The sequence below is a fragment of the Porcisia hertigi genome, chromosome 15, assembly GCF_017918235.1.
Source record: "Porcisia hertigi strain C119 chromosome 15, whole genome shotgun sequence".
In the NCBI taxonomy this organism is placed as follows: Eukaryota; Euglenozoa; class Kinetoplastea; order Trypanosomatida; family Trypanosomatidae; genus Porcisia; species Porcisia hertigi.
In genome coordinates, this window is record NC_090574.1 from 528,963 (window position 1) to 549,364 (window position 20,402).

General features: G+C 58.3%; 4 protein-coding genes across 4 annotated transcripts; all 4 read right to left on the reverse strand.

Moving 5' to 3' along the window:
• Positions 1 to 5: 5 nt before the first annotated feature.
• Positions 6 to 5,957, reverse strand: JKF63_06158 (uncharacterized protein; the record flags this gene model as incomplete). The annotated part of the gene is made up of 1 exon (XM_067902109.1): positions 6 to 5,957. One exon carries the CDS (start codon positions 5,955 to 5,957, stop codon positions 6 to 8), a length of 5,952 nt encoding a protein of 1,983 aa, XP_067758456.1.
• Positions 5,958 to 6,674: 717 nt separating this feature from the next.
• On the reverse strand, positions 6,675 to 10,394 carry JKF63_06159 (uncharacterized protein; the record flags this gene model as incomplete). Its single annotated transcript, XM_067902110.1, has 1 exon — positions 6,675 to 10,394. The coding sequence occupies one exon, from the start codon at positions 10,392 to 10,394 to the stop codon at positions 6,675 to 6,677; it is 3,720 nt and encodes a 1,239-aa protein (XP_067758457.1).
• A 2,043-nt stretch (positions 10,395 to 12,437) lies between these two features.
• On the reverse strand, positions 12,438 to 16,760 carry JKF63_06160 (uncharacterized protein; the record flags this gene model as incomplete). Its single annotated transcript, XM_067902111.1, has 1 exon — positions 12,438 to 16,760. The coding sequence occupies one exon, from the start codon at positions 16,758 to 16,760 to the stop codon at positions 12,438 to 12,440; it is 4,323 nt and encodes a 1,440-aa protein (XP_067758458.1).
• Positions 16,761 to 17,781: 1,021 nt separating this feature from the next.
• On the reverse strand, positions 17,782 to 20,295 carry JKF63_06161 (uncharacterized protein; the record flags this gene model as incomplete). The annotated part of the gene is made up of 1 exon (XM_067902112.1): positions 17,782 to 20,295. The coding sequence occupies one exon, from the start codon at positions 20,293 to 20,295 to the stop codon at positions 17,782 to 17,784; it is 2,514 nt and encodes an 837-aa protein (XP_067758459.1).
• Positions 20,296 to 20,402: the final 107 nt, after the last annotated feature.

Consider the following 20,402-nt stretch of genomic DNA (forward strand, 5'->3'; position numbering starts at 1 on the left):
ATGATTCACTTCCTGAGCCCATGCGCCTCGGCCTCTGGCCGTCGTGCTTTTTTTTTTGCCCGGTGAAGCCGCCAGGCAAACTGAACACTCCTTGCGCAGGCGTGACGATAGCGGCTGTAGACCTCAGCCCGGCTGGCGAAGGCGGCGACGAAGGCCCCTGTTGTGGCGACAGCGGCTAGCTGGGCAGGAGTGCCGTGCAAGGAGAGGTACGGTGCAGTTGTAGAGTGGGCGACGACCCCGAACCACTGCGGGTGCGCGACCTGCAGGCGCAACATTATGTGCGACATCACCGCCTCGCCGCCCGCCAGTCGCATGCACAGCCCATTCCCGGACGATATGACTGGTTGCGCCGCTAAGTTGTCAGAGGTTGCCAGCGGCGCGCTGTGGATCCCGTTCAAAGGGGGGCGCGACAGGAATTCGACCTGGTGGTGGTCGGCGTATCGCCTAATCCTCAGCTGCCTCTCACGCAGCCACCGCCGCCACCGCCAGCCGCGACCGATTCGTTGGATTGTCGTGGAGGCCTCGAGCACTTGACGATCCCGCCGCTGCTGATGCTCAACCTTTTGCCGCTGCTCACGCTCCTGTAGCTGGCGCAGTTTGTCACTCTCCTCTTGGCGCTTCTGGCTGATGCGTTGCAAGTCGCGAAGACTCACGCGCTCTAGTGGAGTCTTGCAGTCACCAAGGCGCCGCGCCGCAAGGCCACGCTGCAGGTACGACTCGTAGACATCTCCGGTGCAGCGGTCGAGGAGGCTGTGTATGACGACCCTATCAAGATCGTTGGCCGGCTCTCGCGGCGAGGTGGTCGACAAGCGCGTTGTGGTCGAGTTGGGCGGAGAATGTGGAGACTCACTGCCAGTCGCTAGTGAAGGGGAACCGACGGAATGCTCCGCGGCCCCGGCGCAGACGCCGTCGCTGGTTCGCTGTCGCATAGGCGGCACGGCTGCCGATGCTGGAAACGCAGCGGCATCCAGAATTGTGCGTATGTCGTCGAGTGGTGCCCGTCGGGTAACGACGGCGCTGAGCACTCGCACGTCTCGGCACAACTGTGCGGTATAAAGTCGCACCAAATGACACCGATACCACCGCTGAATGCGCTGCGCGGCCGTGTTCGCCAACCCCGGCTGTGCGCTCAACAGAGAGGCTTCATTTGTTGGTGGAAGTAGCACATCACCGGTTGGGTTTGTCTTTGCTTTTGCGACCACTAGAGATGGAGTTGCTGCGGCCTTCCATGGCGTGCGGTACGCCCGCTTACACCGACCACAGTCCCTGTCGAGGCCATCGTCGGCAAGAGGTGCCACACCGTTGAGCCTCCGAAGTGTAGCGGGCGAGCGGTCTTCCCCGGTTGTTGACGTAATGCAACCGGCGTGAGCCCGATGCACCTGTTGAGAAGCCGAAGCAGACCCACACCCCCCCAAGATGTGAGGCGAAACTCCACGGTTGGGACGGCCGTGAAATGATGGTGTGGTCGTGATAGAGCTCGAGGGGCCGAAGGTCAAGCCACCACCTATAAAGTCAGTGATGAAACAGGTATGCTTTGTAGACATCTGCTCGGCAGCCACGCGCTGTGCCGTGTAGGCAGCACACGCGGCGGTTCGATGCCCCAATGCCTGTTGGGCCCAGTGCACACGTATTTGCCGCTGCAGCCGCAGTGCAGCGGCATCTCGGAGTTCCTCTTTGGCCAGGTAAGCCCCCAGCAGAGTGCGACGCTCTTGGCGTAGGCGAACGGCGAGTCGCTGACGCCACCAGCTCTGGATGCGCACCACACGAACGCTCAGGGGCAGTGAGCGGGCCAGGAGTTCTGGCGCCACCGCTGTCCAGTCCTCCACGCCGAGAAGCACGTTGCTCAAGCGGCGGGCCGCTTGCAGTTGTTGGAACAAGTCCGCCACAGCCGCCATCGAAGGGCTCACCGACGTGAGCTCGAAGAACGATGTTCTGGAGGACCCAGCAGACGGTGCCAGGTGCGACCTGGCGTCCTCACCGACGCTTACGAGCGGCAGCTCTAACGGCGTTGCTTGTGCACGCAACGCCGGGAGTGTGTTGTCAACCCTCAACCCCTCGCTCGAAAGGCCAGTCGTCGCCGCCGCCGCCGACGACGGCGGCGACAACGGCAGCAACGGTGCGGCGGAGGTGAAGGTGAGAGCCGCGCTAGTGGAGGCAGACCGTGTGGTGTGTGCGCCCAATGTACAGCCTATCCCCGGAGTCGTCGCTCCAGCAGCACCACACAATGCGGGCTCTGGCTCTTCCGTACTCGCCCTTGCCTCGTCCACGCCGGTGGGGGGCGTATTCGGGATGCTGAAGAACGCTAACTGTGGGTGAGGAGGGACACTCCTCTTCCACGCAGGAATGACGATGTCGCAGGGGTGCACGTGTCGAGAGACTTCAGAGAGTACATTGCTAACAATGCGCCGCGTACTGTGGCCTCGTGTCACAGCCGTTGCGCAACGAATGCCATGCTGCCTGGGACGTACACCGCCGTCCACTTCCCTGAGCCCGGTCGCGAAAAGAGTGGTTGCCAGGCCGCCGCCGCCGCTGGTATGCAAGAAAGAACGGGCAGCAGCAACGTTCTCCTCCACGGCCTGCGTGCCTGGATCACGCGCCCCCTCCACCGCAGTCGACGTGCTGTCCATCGCCTGCAGTGTGCGCCGCCATGCCACTAGCGTCTCTTCCACAGTTCTGGGTTCGTCCTCATCATCCACCGCTGCTGCTGCTGCTGCAGGAGCTCGCGCTTCGTGTCGTGGTACTTCAGAGGACCCGTGAGCGAGGCGAGCATGAACCAGAGCGTCGACCGCTGTGTTGTATGTGTAGTGTCCCGCTGCATCACCCACGCAGTCATGTAGGGCCATCTGAGAAGGCTGCGCGCTGGAGGCGGCGGGGGTGACCCCAAACCTTTTCTCTGCTGCGCTGGAATCCTCCTGTGTCCCTCCATGTAACGCGCGATTGCAGAAGGGGGAGGCTGCGACGGCAAACTGCATTGTATCCGGAGCCCCGAGCAATAGACCGCCCTTTTCTCGAACATCTTCGCCTACACCCATCCCCGCACTCGAGGCGGTGTCGATGGCAGGGAAGACCAACGTGGTTTCGCATCTGGCCACCGCTGTCTCACCATCATCGTGCGGACTGGCGCACGCCGGCTGATCAACCTCTGCTGGCACCGCACCGCTGGCTTCGAGAGGCCTTTTGTGGAGGCGCCTACATCGGTCTGACAGGGTCACCGACGAGTCGGACGCGCAGCCTTGATTTGAGTCATGCCCTTCGACAAGGACAGACGGCGTATTCGACGCGGACACGATTGGAAACGCCGTTGCAGTAGCGATCGGTGATGCGAAATCGTGGGTGGCAGCCGTGGGGATGCAAGACCTGCTGCTGCTGCTGCTGCCGATTCCCTGGCTCCCGGTGCACCGCTTCGGCGGCGAAGGTGAGGTGGCGGAGGACAAAACAGACGTCTGACGTGTGCCCTCTCCTGTCGTCACCGTAGTCCCTTTAGCCTTGGCGGGGGCTGCTTGGACTGAAGTCAACGGCGGAGGCGCGGCTCCCGGCACGCGGCCCTCCCCAGGGCAGCCTGCGCCAGTGCGCTGCTCGCTAGGACGTTCGCCGAAGCATTCACGATGCGGCGAGTCACACGGAATGCGCTGCGTGCAACGACCAAGGTGGCACTGGTCGCTCTCGGCGACACCGCATACATGAGGCAGGGCAACGCGCGAGTCCCGCCGCCCGTCCAGTACTTGCCACAGCAACCTCATCTCGTGGGCATCGGCCTCGGAGGCCGTCAGCTGCTCTTCGCAGACCACACGGAGCTCGTGAAGTTGCCGCACCGCGTTTGGGCTGAGCTGGTGCGACGGTAACGAGGGCAGCGGCGACAGGAGTGGCGGCGGTTTCACGCGCTGTAACTGCCGCTGCTCCGCGATGGCTGCAGGTGACGCGGCCGCTGTGAGCACAGACGACAGGATATGCGGTAACGCCCGTGTCTCTGTCAGCTGCACCGCTTCGATGAAGCAGTTTGGTGTAGTGGATGTGCCTGCTGAAGTAGGCGAAGCGAGACTGGCTGAGCGCTCGCCGCCGCCGCCGCCGCTGCCGGTGCTTTTCTTGATGCACGCGTGTTCATCTAATGTCTGTCGCATACCGCCCTCTATGAGAGCCTCGCGTGCGATGTGGGGTAGTCGAGAGAAAGCCAACTCGTCGCACTGCTCCAGCGTCTGGGCACAACGTTGATGCAGCGCCTTCAAACTCCCCGTCGCAAACTCTATTGTGTGCCGCGCAGATTTTACAGCGAGGACTGCGTTGGACGAAGCAGCAGAGGTTGTGGACGTCGTCACCGCCAGCGCTGCCAGAGGCGGGAGTGGGTCAGCGGCTGCGGAAGCCGATAGCAGAGGAAACTGCGTTGAGGTCGTACTGACCACTACCGGGGACTCCGGGCACGTGGACGGCACCGTGGCAGAGGAGGCGCCGTTCGCTGTGTGCGTGTGGTCGCTCAATAAACCCACACCACCTTTCAGCTGCAGCGATGCCGGGGAAACCATGGCGTTGGACTCAGAGGATCCGATGCCAAGGGCGCTAGTGGGGATCGAGAGCTCACGGCGCCGCGGTGTGGGCGCGACCACTGACCTGAGCGTCGACCGCGCGGGAGCCGATCCGTCGGGGTCGCTGTTGTGCACGCGCAATGTGTCACTGTAGCCCTCGTCTGAGCCAACGATGGCCTCGATAGACGACACCTCTTGGGTGGCCTGATACGACTCGGAGGGGTTTGACTGTGCCAGAGCCTCCGAGGAAAGGGGTGGCGCTCCAACCGAAGGGAGGCTAGAGAGCGGTGCATGTGCGCTCAACAGATGCGACTCCCGCCACACCTCGCGCAAGCATAGCGGCATATCCTCTTCGCGTAGGCTGCCGTACAGCTGCCGAGCTCTTTGCATGCCGTCATCGCCCCCGGCTGCAGCAATGGAGCCATAACTACTTCTGCAAGAAGGGCGACCAGAACTTGTTGAAGGCGGCAGGATCCTGCACCCATTCCAGCCAATGGCAAAGGACTGCCCGGCAATGACGTTGCCGCGCACCAGTGGTGGTGGTGGGGAGAGGGGTGGCGGCGGTGGTGCAACACGGGGCAGAGCTTCGGGCGCAGGATATGTCGCTTTTCGGCGAGTGCGACCAAATTGCCCCCACATGTTGGATTCTGGGAGATGGCAGGGTGTCGATATAGCGCGTTCGCTCGGTGCAGACGCGGGGGGGCGAGCCGCCTGCGCACCGCAATCCTGTAAAGAGTGACTGGCATGCGGCAGGGGCGCCAAAGTCATGGGTGCGGAGGAGGGCAGCCGTTGCAGATGGCGCTTGAAGAAGTCGATACTTGTCAACGTCTGGCCCCTGTTCCGTGTCTCGTCCTTGTCGTCCCTGGAGGCCTGACTGGGGTTTTCAAAGCGGCAGTCGTTGTCGCGGTCCCCCCACCCGGCTCGCACGGCCGAGTCTAGCCTCTTCTGCAGTTGCGCAGTGCGGCTTGCCAGGGCCGAAAAGACACGACGGTCCTCTTCGTTGTGTAGCACCAATGATGCGCGCCGTTGCTTCGATACTGCATTCTGAGAGAGGGAAGACATCTTCCTTATCGAGCGGGCTGCCCGTTCACTTTCACTGAACAGACCCGAGGTGTTGCCAGTCGTGGATGGCGCGGCAGTGGCAGGAGTCGGGACGGCCTCCCCCTCCGATGTCGTGTCGACCGCCGCTGTCGGGACTGCTGTCACGCTGCCCGAGGATATTTCCTCAAGGGCCGTTTGGCAGAGGCACAGACACCACTGCATCTCGTTGAACCGCCTCCCTGTGAACAGCATCTGGGCTACCGTGTGGACGCCACGAATATAGTCGAAGGTAGCGAAGACGACATCATCTTCGTTGGTGTCCTCGTCGAGATGCAAGGCGAGGAGGTTCGTGAGCTGAACCGTCAAGGTATCCATCGTCATTGTAGCGAACGCGCTCATACGTGTGTGCGCTTGTGCCCTACACTGGGGGACGGAGAGTGGGGTGGGAAGGAGGAGGCGGTGAATGGGAACGAGTTTGAAGAAGATCGCCGATACGCTGCACACACCCTAGACATGCACGCAAAGCGCACAACCGCGCAACTGTCGTAGCTGAACACCCAGCGCCGAAGACATCACACACAAGCATATAAACAGGGATGTACATGCGACTTCATCCTCATGTCCGTCTTGAAGGGGGAGTGCATACACCCCAATACAGCGGCCTTCCATGGCGCCTCTCCTCCCTTTTCTGTGGCCTCTTTGGAACCCCGACCCCATCCAGTGCGTGGCGTTGGTGTGAAGAAACCAAGAAAAAATGTAAGCTCACAGGAGAGTGGGTACGTTGTACAGCCCTCCACCGACACTCATCCTCGAGAGGCACCGGAGAGCGTAGCAGAACCGCAAAAATACGGCCCCAACACAAGACAGAGAGAGAGGACGTGCAATCGAAGCCTCAGCTATCCCTTACGTTGCCCCTCAACGGTGCTGCACCTCGATTTGAAATTTTTCTTTTTTTTTTCGCCTTTTACTTAGTGCGATGGGAGGGGAAGAGAGGAACCGAGAGCGACGAAGCCCGGAAAGAGAAGAAGAGAGATTGACACACACACATACACACACACACACACACTTAAACACACGAGCGCATACGTCACGCATTTCCGGTTCAATGCCTTTCGGCTAAAACAAAAATCGCGGCAGCTTCGGCAGCAAGCGACCGAGCTGCTCGCCAGCGAACTGAGCCACTTGGGCTGATACGCTCATGTGGACGCGGCGCTTTCGGTTGACCATCTTCTTGTTCTTGGATGCTGTGCGCGAGCCAACCAACCGCTTGCCCACACCCCGCGCCGCATTGTCCGACGATGAGGTGCCGCCAAAAAAGTCACCAGGGCGGCGCCTGGTTGGCGGCGGCTTCTCATACTGACAGGCGTGCACGCGGTACGTCGACGCGCCATGTGCGGACGCCTCTAGCATCAGCAGCGGTTGCCGAAGCGCCGGCAACTCCACCCCGCCCGTGATACTGGATGGGCGCTGCTCCTTCTGAATGGAGTTGATGAGCACACGCTCATACTCTTGGAATGTTTTGTCGAACTTGTCGAGATCTGTCAGCCACATCTTAACCGGAGTCGTCCGCTTCAGCTCTTCAATCTGCGCCTGCGTCTTGACAATGTCCTGCTGAAGCTTATCGGTGCTTGTGCGGGTGAAGAATGTAATGGGTTTCTTTAAGATGTAGTCGAAGCTCTCCTCCACGCGCACGAGGCCAAGTTTGACACATGTCTTGACGAGTGTGTCATCTGTCGCGTGCAGGAAGTCGATTTGACCCTGCCTAAAGTGTTCCACAAATTTGCGTGTCGACTGCAGGCGGGCAAGGTCCATCTCCATGAGCCCAATCTTGCGGGTGCGCCGGCGCTTGTACAAATCTAGGCGGCGGTCGTAGTGCCACTGCAGCACAGGCGCAAGATTGGAGTCGATCGGGCTAAGCGTGCCGGTTGGCGAGAAGACGGTGCCGTTGATGTAGATGCGCTGCGCCAGACCCAGGTCCGTCTCGCACTCCGCCCAGGTCGACAGCGCCCCGTCTCGGACAATGAGATCGATGTCGATGTGGTTGGCACCCGAATAATCAGCGATGCGCTGCACGACATCTGAGTTGGCAAGGCCAGAAATGTGTAGACGGAAGGCCTCAATACTTGTCATCCACGGCACCTCCGATATGTGAAAACGTCCATTGGGGTGCGCCGTGTATTTGCCAACCGCGATGAACTCATTGTCGGGGCCGCGTCGCACCGTGCCCTGAAAGCCCACCGCCCATGGCACGAGGTCGCGCACCACCTGCTTGGCCGACTCGCCGTTGATCATAGATCGCACCGCAGTCGAGACATCGAGCGGGTGGAACGATGGAATCGTTGTGGCAAAACCGAAGCCGATACCGACGGCGCCATTGCATAGAAGCATTGGTAGGATGGGGACGTAATGATGCGGCTCCACAGGGGTGCCCTCCTCATCCATATAATCTAGCAGCGGGTCATCCTCCTCGGGGAACAGCAGACGGGCAAAGCGACTCAGCTTCGTGAAGATGTAGCGCGGGGCGGCGTGATCGTTGCCCAGCTGCTGTCGAGAACCAAATTGACCCTCTGGAACGAGCAGGTTGATGTTGTTGCCACCGGTGAAGTTCTGCGCCATCTTCACGATCGTCTCTTGCAAGGAGGCCTCGCCGTGGTGGAACGCCGACACCTCTGAGATGTAGCCTGACAGCTGTGCCACTTTCGACGCCTCGGAGCTGTGGCGGCGCAGCAAGGCCCACAAAATCTTCCGCTGCGATGGCTTCAGTCCGTCCACGCAGTGTGGGATGGCGCGAGCGTTGCCGACGAGTGCGAAGTGCACCATCTCCTTGTGTACAAATTCTGGGATTGAGAGCGTCTTTTTGCTGCGATCGATGTCGATCTCGCCCTGGAAGGCGTTGGCCTTTGTCATCCACTCCTTCCGCCACTCCACCTCTGCTGTGTCGAAGACGCTGTCGAGCAGCCGGTGGTCCTTGGCCTCAACAGTGAGCTGCATGATGTTCTTGTCCATATCCGCAAAGTACTCCTTACCCTCCGCCGTGGTCGAAGTACCGAGACCTTTGTAGTACTTGGCCGTGTAGCGCGTGCTCGGGTGGGCACGCTGCCAGCGATGAAAATCGCGGAAGCTGTGGAAGGCGATCACCTCCTTGGCCTTTCCATTCACCTTGATCTTCACGATAGGTGTGGAGAAGAGGGAGATGTAGCCCGGGTTGTTCTGCAGCAGTGTCGGCCACAGCGACTCGAAGGCGTTAATGACGAGACCTTTGATGTGTGATCCATCGGCGTCCTGATCCGTCATGATGAGCAGCCGCTGGTAGCGCAGCTCAGCCGGCGTTTGGTACTCCTTTCCCAGCTCAAGCCCCAGTGCAAGGAAGAGGTCTTGCAACTCCTTGCAGGTCTTGAGGCGCTTTAGGTTCTTGTTACGCACGTTCAGCAGCTTGCCGCGCAGCGGGAAGACACCACAGAATTTCTTTTGGTCACTCGTGAGCGAGTTGAGGGCGAGTGCCTTGGCAGAGTCTCCCTCCGTAATGATGAGCGTGCGTATGTTCCTGCCGTCTGATCGAGACGACGTGGCGTCGACGAGCTTCGTGATGGAGGATATGAGGCTCTTGCTGCTCAGTCGCCGGCCGGCACCAATCTCCTTGTTCAGCTCATTTGCGAGCTGGTCGTTCATACTGTTGACGTGCGCCTCCAGAAACGGCATCGTCTCGAGGTACTTCTCCAGGCTATTTTTCGGCACGCGCGGCATCGTCACGCTTGACACGAGTCTCGCCTTACTTTGCGAATCGAACTTCGGTTGTGCCTGGATGAGGAATACGAGCACAGTAAAATGTCGCTGCACTCGATTGGTGTCCACCACTTTTCCCTCTTTTTTGAAGTTTTTGCTGAGCGAGTCGAGGCAGGTGTCGAGGATGTCTATGGCGGCGTTGCAGTGCGTGCCCCCGTTGTAGGTGACAACGCCGTTCACAACACCAACAATGCGCTTTGGGCTCTGCGTCAGCTGCGGCACATACGCGATGCTGCCATTGGGACTCGTGTGCACAAAAGGCTCAGGCGGCATCGACCCGTCCGCGCCGGGCAGCGAGTAAAGCTTTGCGTAATCGCTGAATGTCTTGAATCCAAAGGGCACGTTGTTAAGCCGCACCTCGACCTTCGAAAACATCGCGGCCAGGTCCATGATGCGCTTGTGCAGCACACGCTTCATGTCAAGAGAGATGGACGAGTTGGGGAAGCCGAAGCGTGCATAATCGGGCATGAACTTGACACGCGTCACATTCCTTTCCTTTGGATCGACACGGGCCAGTCGCGGCGCTGTTGCCATCCGCATGTGGTCTGTCCAGCTCATGTGGAACTCTCGGCCAGCAGTGCGGCAGGCGATAGAAAACTTTGTGGAAAGAATATTCGTTAGTTTGGCACCGTAGCCGTGCCGGCCTGCTGTCGTTGAGGTTGCGTCGTTGTGATAGTTGGAGCTCGTCAGCAGATGACCAAAAACCATTTCTGGGATGTACATTTTGTGTTCTTTGCTACGCACAATGGGGAGGCCGGCGCCGTCGTTCTCGATTGTGATCTCGCCCGTATCGGATATGTGAATGCTGATGTACGTCTGCCGCACGGATCCTTTGCTGTTATTAATGTTATCAGCCGCATTGAGCAAAATCTCGTCCACAATCTTTAAGAGTCCCTGATTCACCCGCATCGTTTCCCAGACCATCTTGCCCTTCTCGGGGTCGAAGATGTACATGGATGTGAGCTGGGTTTCAATGCTCCCCACATACATCTCCGGTCGAAGGAGAACATGGTCGATGGGGGTGAGCTTCTTGTACTTGGAAGCGTCTGTCATTCTCGCAGCGATTGCGTGTGTTTGTGTGTCAGAGGATGGAGACAGGGGCAGGGAGGGAGGGAGGAGATGTAAACGACTGAGTCCGTTTGCATCAGATGTGGGTGTGGACTTCTTTTTGCTCGAGACCCCTACTCCCTTTTTTTTTAAATGGATGTCTATCGAATGAGGGGGAATACACACTTCACAGACACCACACGACACACAACACACAACACACACACGCGCGCACGAGCACGATTAGTAACAGAGTAGTAGTGTGATTATAGTTTTTCTATGACGATGTCGATAACAAGTAGCACGCCACTGTGTTTCTTCTCTATATATGTGTATATAGATATGAGGGCACCCGCCTGTTTTTCTTTGATCTGTGTGTGGCTGTGTGTAGGAGGGAGGGAGGGGGGAGAGCAAAACTCTTGGCTTTCAAGGTCTATGTCACGCCTTTAAATCTCTGTGATTGCTTCTATGAGTTGAAGAGCGCGTACGCGCGAAAGAGAACGTGTGTACTGTGTTGTGCGTGCGTGTGTGTGTATGTGTGTGTGTTTACGGTTGGGTTCGCCTCACTCAATCGCACGTCGGTGTCTCGCAGTCTCTTTTTTTTGTTTGGAGGGGGAGGTGGGCGTCGGCCCTCGTGTTCCTCCAATGCGTTGGCTGGCGTGTGTGTGTGTGTGTGTATACATGTACACAGATATATATATATATATGCCAAAGTGTGTTCGGTACATGTGTGATACCAGGCGTATATTTAAAATGTGGATTCGGTAAAAGGCGGAAGGAAAGTGGGACAGCAAGAAGAGTGTGTGTGTGTGTGTGTGTGTCCGTAATGGGGGTAGGGAGAGAGGGGAGGAGGGGGGAGAGACAGGGAGCGCTCTCCGTTAATGAACAACCCCTCCCCCCCCCACCACCACCACCGCCTGACCCACACACCCCCTCTACACCCCAATACACACATACACACGTGAACGGTGCGCCGAACGTGATGAGGGGGCACGCAAAGACCCGAAAGAGGTAGTGTCTACACGCGAAGGCGTCGTGAGACGTGTCCATAGTGGACCGGCCAGTGAGTGCATCCAAGTTAGATGGAAAGGGGGGAGGCGACACGGCTCGTTCATTCACGTGTGCTACTCCCTCACCCCCGCTGCCTCCAACATCGCCTCTTCTTTGTGGCGTGCCTTTGCGCTTGCCTCTTTACTTTTTTTTCTTCACGGCCGATATGCAGCAATGCTGCATACAGGCGGGGCATGGTGTCGGGTGGTGGACGCAGTTTGATAAACATATATACATATATATGCATTTGTTTTTTTTCTAGAAAATCACCTGCAGGAGGGGAGAGGAGCAGAGTAGCGTAGCGTAGCGTAGTTTGACGCGATTGACACCACCATCGCCTTCTATAACGCGTGCCTCTCCGAGCATGCATGAGTACCTATTCTGCAATTGGGGTGGTGGTGATGCATCTGATACACACATAAACAAACACACAGACGCATGTATGTGACAACCGCAACGATAGCAAGAGTGACAACAGCGCACATAATCGAGCAGAAACCTAAAAAAAAAAGAACCAGAGTATCTCACCCCCACTTCATCCCCACCTTTCATTCTGTATATGTGCGTAGAAGAACTGATGATGCTCTCACGTTGGCTGGAGCAGGGTGATCGCCATGATTTTCAGGACAGCCACGAACAACAGCGGTAATCCCCCCCCCCCACAACGATATGCTCAAAAGCAGTACAACATCAAGAAAGGTGGACCGATTAGGTACGCCACCAGCACATACGCACACACACACACACACACACAGACGCAAGATGAGAAGGCGTGAAAAACGCCAGGGTAAAAAAACGCAACGAGGCGCAGACGCAAAAAAAAAAAGAAAAAATGAAAACGACATCGAGAAATGGCATTTTTTTTTCAAGCAAAGCAGAATATCACTCGACGGGATCGGGATGGGGAGAAAGGGGGAGAAGGGGGGGAGAAGGGGGAAAAAAGGGGAAAAAGGGGGAGGGAGGGAGGGAGGGAGGGAGGGAGGGGAGAGAGGTGTGTGCCTATTTATTCGAAATCTTCAGCTGTGGGCTATGCTGGGGAACGTAACGAGAGCCTGGCTTCTCGCGCGGCTTGGCGTGGTTCAGAACTAGGCTTGGAGGGTACCACGACGAGTTCTTGGCGTTCATCCAACACATGTGCAGGTGCTCATCCCAGTTCTCAAGGCAGTACATCTTCTCAGCCACCAAAACACCTAAGCCATTCATGTTGTTGAGTGCGTCCTTGGATAGATGTGTTGTTAGCAGCAGCATGTTGAGGGCATCCCGCACCGTGGTAGTGTGGTCGGTTGTGATGAGGAAGGGTTGCCCAAAAGCTTTTCGCTGATGCCCCAGTGACGCGCTGCAGTTGTGCGTGATGTAGTCCATGTGACAACATGCGATGCGCCTCTCCGTGCCTTGAAGCGGGGCCGCCGCTTGAAGATCCACTTCGAACTTGCGCAGCGCCGACGCATCCAGCCTGAACTCCTCGGCGTCAGTCTTGAGCATGGGCACCTCGCACATCGCCGCGATGACGTGTCTGGGCTTGTCCACGAAGCTGAGCGTGAAGTGCGATGACTGGAGGGTTTCCTGAACGGTACCCCACACGTCTGTCTCCCGCTGCCAGGTGGGCACGGACTGACACACAAGCCTCACGAGGTTCTGGGGAGTGATGTTGGCAACGTTGACGCTGTAGCTTTCACGGTGCAGCGCGTGTCCCGCCTGGTCCCGCAGGGTGGCGGTGACAACGCCGAGATTTGGCCTCTCATCGCGCGCCCCAGCCAACCGTTCGTAGTAGAGAACGTGTATTTCGCTGTTCACGTAGAGGAGGTTGCCCAGAGTGAGTCGGGTGGTGCACGTTGGAGGCGACATTTCTGGGGTCGCTTCACCATTGCTGCTGCTGCTTTGGTAGAGCTGCAGATGACTCGGCTCGAAGGCGATAGCACGGCCGACGGCAGCGCAAACAGTCTCGTAGTTCCAGCTCAAAGACATGCGACACGAATGCTCCGTAGGGAACGTCGTCACCGCCACCTCATGTAATATGGGGAGCTGGACAGCCTCGTATGGGTTCAGCGTGGCGGCAATACGAATCGGGTCGGCCTCCGCGACGGCGTTCGCCTGAGCGGTGATTTTGCAGCCGCTGGCCCCCTCGATCGGTATCGACGTTGAGCCGGCGCTGCTCGTGTTGCCACCCGTCGTAGACGCGCTTGATGCAACGGCGCCCCCGCCGCCCCCGCTGCCGCTACCAGCGCCGTCGTTGATTGTCGGTGTCGTCGTCGCCAAGCTCAACGACGCAGACTCGCCGTTGTTGTTGAGCGCTGTCGGGTTCATCTCCTGCGGCGCACCCGCGGTGATGGCGCCGTCGTGCACCTCGGACCCTCCGTCCGGTGCGGCTGAGTTCGAAAGAGGGGGGGTTGTGACAGCAGCCGAAAGACTGCGTGTCGACTGCATCTCTTTCTCGGCTGCTGAGTGGGCTGCTGTCGCTGCGGCCACAGCGCTGCGCTGCCGCTCCAGCGTCGTGTGCCTGTACGCCTCGTCGTTTGCTTGATGGATGCGCTGCACCTCGACGATGTGCACGTCAACGCTGTTGCGTGCGTACATGTAGTAATGGACTATCGACAGGTGGCGATGAGAGCCGGGGATCGCTCGCGGCTGCGCCACCAGAACACAGCCAGACTTCAAATCTCCCAAGTCCGCGCGCTCGTTGAGCTCCACAAGCGTATGGTCGATGCGCTCGAGATAGAAGCAAAATATCGACGTCGCTGGCGGTGATGATGGATGCCGTATTGGTGCCAGGGAGCCCAACGAGGAGTGTGCTGAGTCGTCCAAAAAGCTGAGAGAGTCACGGTACACGGCCTCGCAACAATACACCTTAGCTGATTTGTCAATGAGTCGACTACAGACGTAGCGGACTGTGTTGTAGTCGTAGTACTTGAAGAAAATGAGGACGCGGTCGTAGCCAATGACGGGCAGCACAGGAACCTCGTCGGCCGATGCGGTGGGAGAGGGCGGGAGGAGGGGGCGCCTGAATGGTAGCTCCAGGTGCACGCTGCGCACGGGCACTCGTCGCTTGTTCGGCGCCAAGCAGATCAGCTTCACGGAGACCGTCCGCTGGAACTCGTTCAGGGGCAGAACAGCGGTTTTGCGGTTCCCCATGACGGACACTGCGGAAAGAACATTTGGCTCAGTGTCAGTCGTGACTTTGTAGTTGACCTCGACAGGATAGTCGGAGTGCTCGAGGGTGAGGTGCAGTGCTTTCGCCTCCGTCGGGCTCGACAACTCCACCATGTAGAAGCGGTGATGGATATCCTGCTGGAAGCTGCGAATGAGGCCCACTTTCTGGGTCAGACTGCTTAGCCCTGGGAGAGGCACCTTCGCCTGCTCTACGTAAACGCACATCGTCAGCACGATCCTACTTTCCTCCTCGCTGAGAAAATCCTGCAGGCACACCCGTTGTTGCTGCTGCTGCTGTTGCTGTTGCTGTTGTTGCTGCTGCTGCTGCTGTGGTTGTTGCGGCCCAAGACCCTTTAGCGCTGCACTTTCCTCATACGTCGGAAAAGGGAAAGATGGCCGCACTGTAGACGCATCGCGGCACCACCAGATGCGACAGTTGCTGGCCGTCACACCCAGCTGCGCCATCTCGGCCTGCGCTGCGAGGGTTTCGTACACCTCCGTCAGTGTATCCGATTTGTGGACGGTTATAACGCAGTCTGCATGCCGGCGCCACTGTTGAGCATCGCGGGAGAAGAGTTCGGTGCTGCAAACAGACTCGCAGTATTTGCGGAGGGCCGCATCAGTGATACAAAAAATCGTCACGGACCTCCGGGCCTCCTCAGCCTCACGCAGCTGTCGCTCCTCTTCCTGGATGGCACGTCGCATCGCCTCCTTGACCCGGTCGGATACGATGTCTGTCGGAGACGGTGCGAGAATCATTGCGGCATCGGCGCGGCGCACGTACGACAGGATGTACGCGTTACCCCTTCCCATGGCGGACGTGTCCTGGTGGAGGCTCTCCGCAGTGGTGGAGGAGCAGCCGTAGTTGTCGTTCACAGCATCTTTGTCTGTCACCACACGCACATTCTCGTCGTCGTACTCAAGCCAGCGGCAGAAGCGCTGCTCCTCTCGGTCCCACTCCCGGATGTAGCAATAGTAATGACCGCTGCGCGCTGTGCCACGGTGCACAATCACCCCTTGTAGGTCGTAGATGGCGGGTGAGTCGCTACTAAAAGGAGCAGCAGCCGAGTCCACGTTGCCTCCTGCCCCGGAGCCACCAACCCCCTCTGCAGCACCGGGGTTCTCTAGAGCGCACAGGTCGAGGACGAGGGGGAACTCCAGCGGCGCATTCACCTTACGCATCTCTGGCATCGGCGAGGTAAAGTCTATAGCGAAGCGCTTCAAGTGAAACCACGTCACCGGAGGGAACCGCGTATAGCTGTAACCCTTTTCAGCATCCTTGTACACCACCGGCTCTCCCTCCCGCTCTACTCGGTACTTGTTGTCGCCAACCAGTTGGTCGCGCGCGGTGAGTGAAGTGAGACTGTCTAACAGTGTTCTGTGCTGACCAAGAGGGATGTGCACGTCATAGTAGGTGTCAGCGCGGCGCGAGACATACGATTTGTCGAGTGTTTCCACAAATTGTTCCCCACGCCCCTCAAAAAGTTGATTGATCGCGCCCTCTGTCACGGTGCCCTTCATCCGCTCCTCCAAGTGGTCCCGCAGCAGAGTGGCCATCTCCTGGATGTCGTGCTGCACGTAGAGGTCCTTGCGCCCCCATCCAAAGGCGTTCGTCAGTACCGTGGTGCGCGCCGGCGTGGTGCGCTCTTGCATCTGAAAAAAAACTTCCTGCAGTGCCTTGTACACGGTGGGTCCCTCGTCAGCTTCAACGGGAATGCGGTAGACCGCGGTGCGAAAGTAGCTAATATGAAAAAGCAGCTGTAGCAGCGAGTTCAGGTAACAGGTGCAGCCGTCGTTGATGAGCCCCACGGCGGTCGGTGCCGCACGCGCCTTGCCGTCCTTCTTGTCCGCGTCCGCGTCCGCAGGGAACAGGCCAGAGGCGGCGCCTCCAGCGCTCCCAACGTTGCCCACACATTCGCCGAAAAAACGAGAATGCACAGCCGCCTCATCCTCGTTCTCCACCACAGTGGTGTCACTACTTCCACTAGAAGTAACGACCAGGTGGTCGCTACATGGATCGTTGACGCTCTCAACAGGGTCCTCGCTGGTCACCAGGGAGTAGAGCGACGACCCTTTGCATGTCTCCATTGACCTATTCTCCTCTGAGCTGCTCGAATCGCGGCCAAACCCGTACGCGCCATCCGTATCCACGGACTCCATCAAGCTGTGAGGCATCCACCGGGAGACAAGGAAGAGAGGAAAGCAGGCCGGGTTGTTCTCTCGGTATCGAGAAGGGAGCACAAGCTGCAACCTGAGAAAGAAACAGGGAAATGACTAGGACACACGCCTGAGAAAATACACGGCAGAATCCACAGCGACACACACACACACACACACACAGACGACCGACACTGCGGCGAAGGGGAGAGGGAAGGGAGGGAGAGAGCGAGGAAGGGGAAGAAAGAAATTCACCTCTGTGAGTAGCGGTGTTGATGCCAACACATACAAAATCAAATGGCTATATATAAAAAAATGTAAATATATGTATATATAATATATATGAAAAATACCAATGTAGCCAAGCACACCAATAGCCGTATAATAGAAGCGTCTGATTGTCTGGCGAGCGAGGGAAAAAAAAGTGTGGAGGGGTGGAGGGGAAAAGGGGGGAGGGGGGGGTAGAGAACGAGAGAGGAGTGTGATGAGTGACAAGGTGAGCGTGGGATGTGCAAGTGGTGGTGGTGGTGGTGCACAACGTGGGTGACTGTACGCTTTCGTAAACCGTTCCCAGCCCCGTCTGTGGTGGCGGGTCACTCGTGATCTTTGCGTGTGAAGTTGGGAGAGCTGTGAGTATCGCTGATTAAGTGTATATCCATCCCCCATCCCCCCTCCCCCTCGAGAAAGTCATGGGGGGTGATCACGACAAGAGGTAAGGAGGCGTGTGAGTGAGAGAGGGAGAGAGCGAGAGGGGGGGGCAGCAGAAGAATAACACGCTAGCAATTCACAAGATAATTCACCAGTGCGCACCAACGATCTCCCACACGCACAAAAAAAAAAAGTGAAACCGCGGGAGGCAATCGACTCTCTTTGTGTATGTCGGCTTGTAAGCCTGTGTTCCAAAGAAAGGGAAAGGGGGGGGGGCCGGCCGGCCGGCCGCGGTGGCGGCTTATCGGTTGAACGTTAATATATGTCCCCACCCACCCACCCACCCCCTCCCTCCCTCCCTCCCTCCTCCCCCACATAATACAAAGAAATCTCAGTGCTCTCGTACAAAGAAAGTGTGCATGGCAATGACCACGATGATGCACATGATCCAAAAAAATGGGTAGCCGTACTCCCACGTCAGCTCCGGGAAATGTTTCTGGAAATTCATGCCATACACGCCAGCCAAAAATGTCACCGGTGTGAACAACATCGTCACACGCGTCAGCACGGCCATCAGCTCATTTGTGCGGAAGCTTTGAAGGGAGATGTGTAGGTTCAGCAGCGCCTTGGCGTCGTCCCGCACCCCCATTGCGCGGTCGTTGATCTCAATGCACGACGCACACATCTGCTCCGCCATCTCACGTGAGCACAGCCGCAGCTTCGTGAAGGCCTTTGCCAGTACGGTTTGAGTAACGGTGAGCATGCGGTGCTGCACGCTGGTGCGACGGTGTAAGTGGTGCAGGAAACCGTTCATTTCCCCTTTGTTCATTGGTGAGCTGTCGTGTTCGTCCAACAGGCGGTGCAGAAACTTCGAGCGGGAGCTGCCGGCAAAGTGACGTAGAATTCGCATGTCGATGTAGTCGCCGGAGACCCCTGGCGTCCTCACAGATGGCTTCTCCACGAAGAGCTTAGCCTCGCATTTTTCAAGAAGAGCCGTGTGTACATCGAGGCTCAGTTGATATGTGTGAATGGCGTCGTCGATAATCTTCAGAAGGAATTCTTGGAAGGATACATCGCTGTTCTCGATGACCCTCTTCCACTGTGACCGCAGGTTCGCCATGCTATGCGTGTCAACGCGGTGCAGCGTGATGACGATGTGCTGCTTCAGGTCAACCACAATGATCCACCGATTCGTCAGCTCCATCACACTGTCGTCCGATATGGCAATCCTGTCGCTTGCCACACGCAGGTTCAACAGGAATTGACCAGGATAGATAGGGGATTCGAACACCCCCGGCAATGTGAGGTGGTGCTCACGGTCCACTAAGAAGGACTCACACAATTTAAAGTGTTGGGTGAGGTAGCGCAGCGTCGCCGTGTACCTTTGCCGGCTGGCGTCCCTACCCGTCACATCCACCCAGTACCAATTGAAGCTCTGCTCAAAGTACGACGAATCGGCGCTCTTGGGTGTAGAGGAGGAGCGCGCGGTGGACATCTCCTCCCAAGCACGGCGCTCCTCCAGCGGCATCTCCCCTACCTGGGAGACTGGCATGTATTGATTGGTGGTAGCCACTGTGACGGGAGAGATGCCATCGTATTTGGGGGCTGCGGCCCCGGGGCGGTTCGGCATGACGTGTGACTGACCCTTATGAGCGAAAATCGGGTCACGCATCTGGGAGGGGTGCAGCTCGACATCCGTGAAGCAGCTGCCAGAGCCGCCACGGCTGTTGAAGTAGGTGATGCACACGACATCATCCTTGTGTAGCTCCACGCGAATGTGCGGTAGTGCCACGACAGCGTGAGCGCCATCGTCCCGGTGCAAGAGAGCGCCGTACTTGGTCTTGTCTGAGCCGTCGAGACCGGTGGGAGAGGTGGCGTGGCGGGCGATGCTGCCGCCTGTCGCTGCAGCTGTGTAGCCGAGAGCGCCGCTGCCACAGGGCGTGAAGACCCCACCTTTAGTGGTGGAAGCGGTAGCCGATGGAATCGCCAGGCCGGCTGCACCACCCGCCAAGTTAATTAAAGGGTCTTCGGAGGGAACTTCCCCGTAGCCGCCCCGCCTGTGGGCGCCATTGCAGCACTCCCTCATCCTCCCCCCTCTCGCACCACTGCTGGATCCGACGACGGCGCCGCCGCCGCCGCCGCTGAGAAGCGGAGAGCGCGCCATCGGCGCTGGATCACTGTAGTCGAGACGCAGATGGTTGTCATCCATCGAGTAAGGGTTGAACAAGCCCTCCTCGGTGACGGCGTTGAGGGTGCGCCACACATTCGAGCGCGCTACAATGATGAAGCGATTGCTCGACGACGACGACGACGATGACTTCGAGGATGAAGAGGAGGAGGAGCGGCTGTAGCGGTGACTGGTAGTCTTGAAGCTGTGATCACCGGAGGCGCGCGCGCGAGCATCGCGTGGCTGCCGCGAGCGAGTAGACGGGGAAATGGAGGCTGAGTTGTTGTGTGAACGGCGACTCCGGCGGTGGTGACGGGGTCTGCGTGACTGCTTCGACTTGCTCTTGAGCGTCGATGCTGAGGACGAGCACGACTCCAGAACATGCTGCTTTGCCTGTGCGAACTCCTCGTTGGTGAGTCCGCCCTTCTGATGCAACTCATGCAAGCTCCTAATCGACTCCACAATCTCGAGCGGCCGCAGCAGATGGGGATGTGAAACGCCCAAGCGACCCTCATTCGTAGAAATCGACATGGTGGCGTTTCCCAGTTGCTGCGCACGTGGCAGCAGTGGCGCTTGGCTGGACCCCGTCTCGCTCACCGCGCCTGGATGACGCTCGGCAGGGGATGACGTAAAGAAGTCAAGGGAGCCGAGGTGCGTCACAGCATCCAGTGGCGTCATGGCGAGATCTTCTGCCGGCAGCGACACCGACGCCTTGGGGTCCAAGGCGTCGGAGGACATGAAGCCGCGTTCTGTGGGAAGTGTTTATGGGCACAATGGCCGTGCTCTTCTTCCCCTTCTCTCTCTTGTGAGAGAAGCTCCAGCCCGGTTGTACATCCACGGCACAA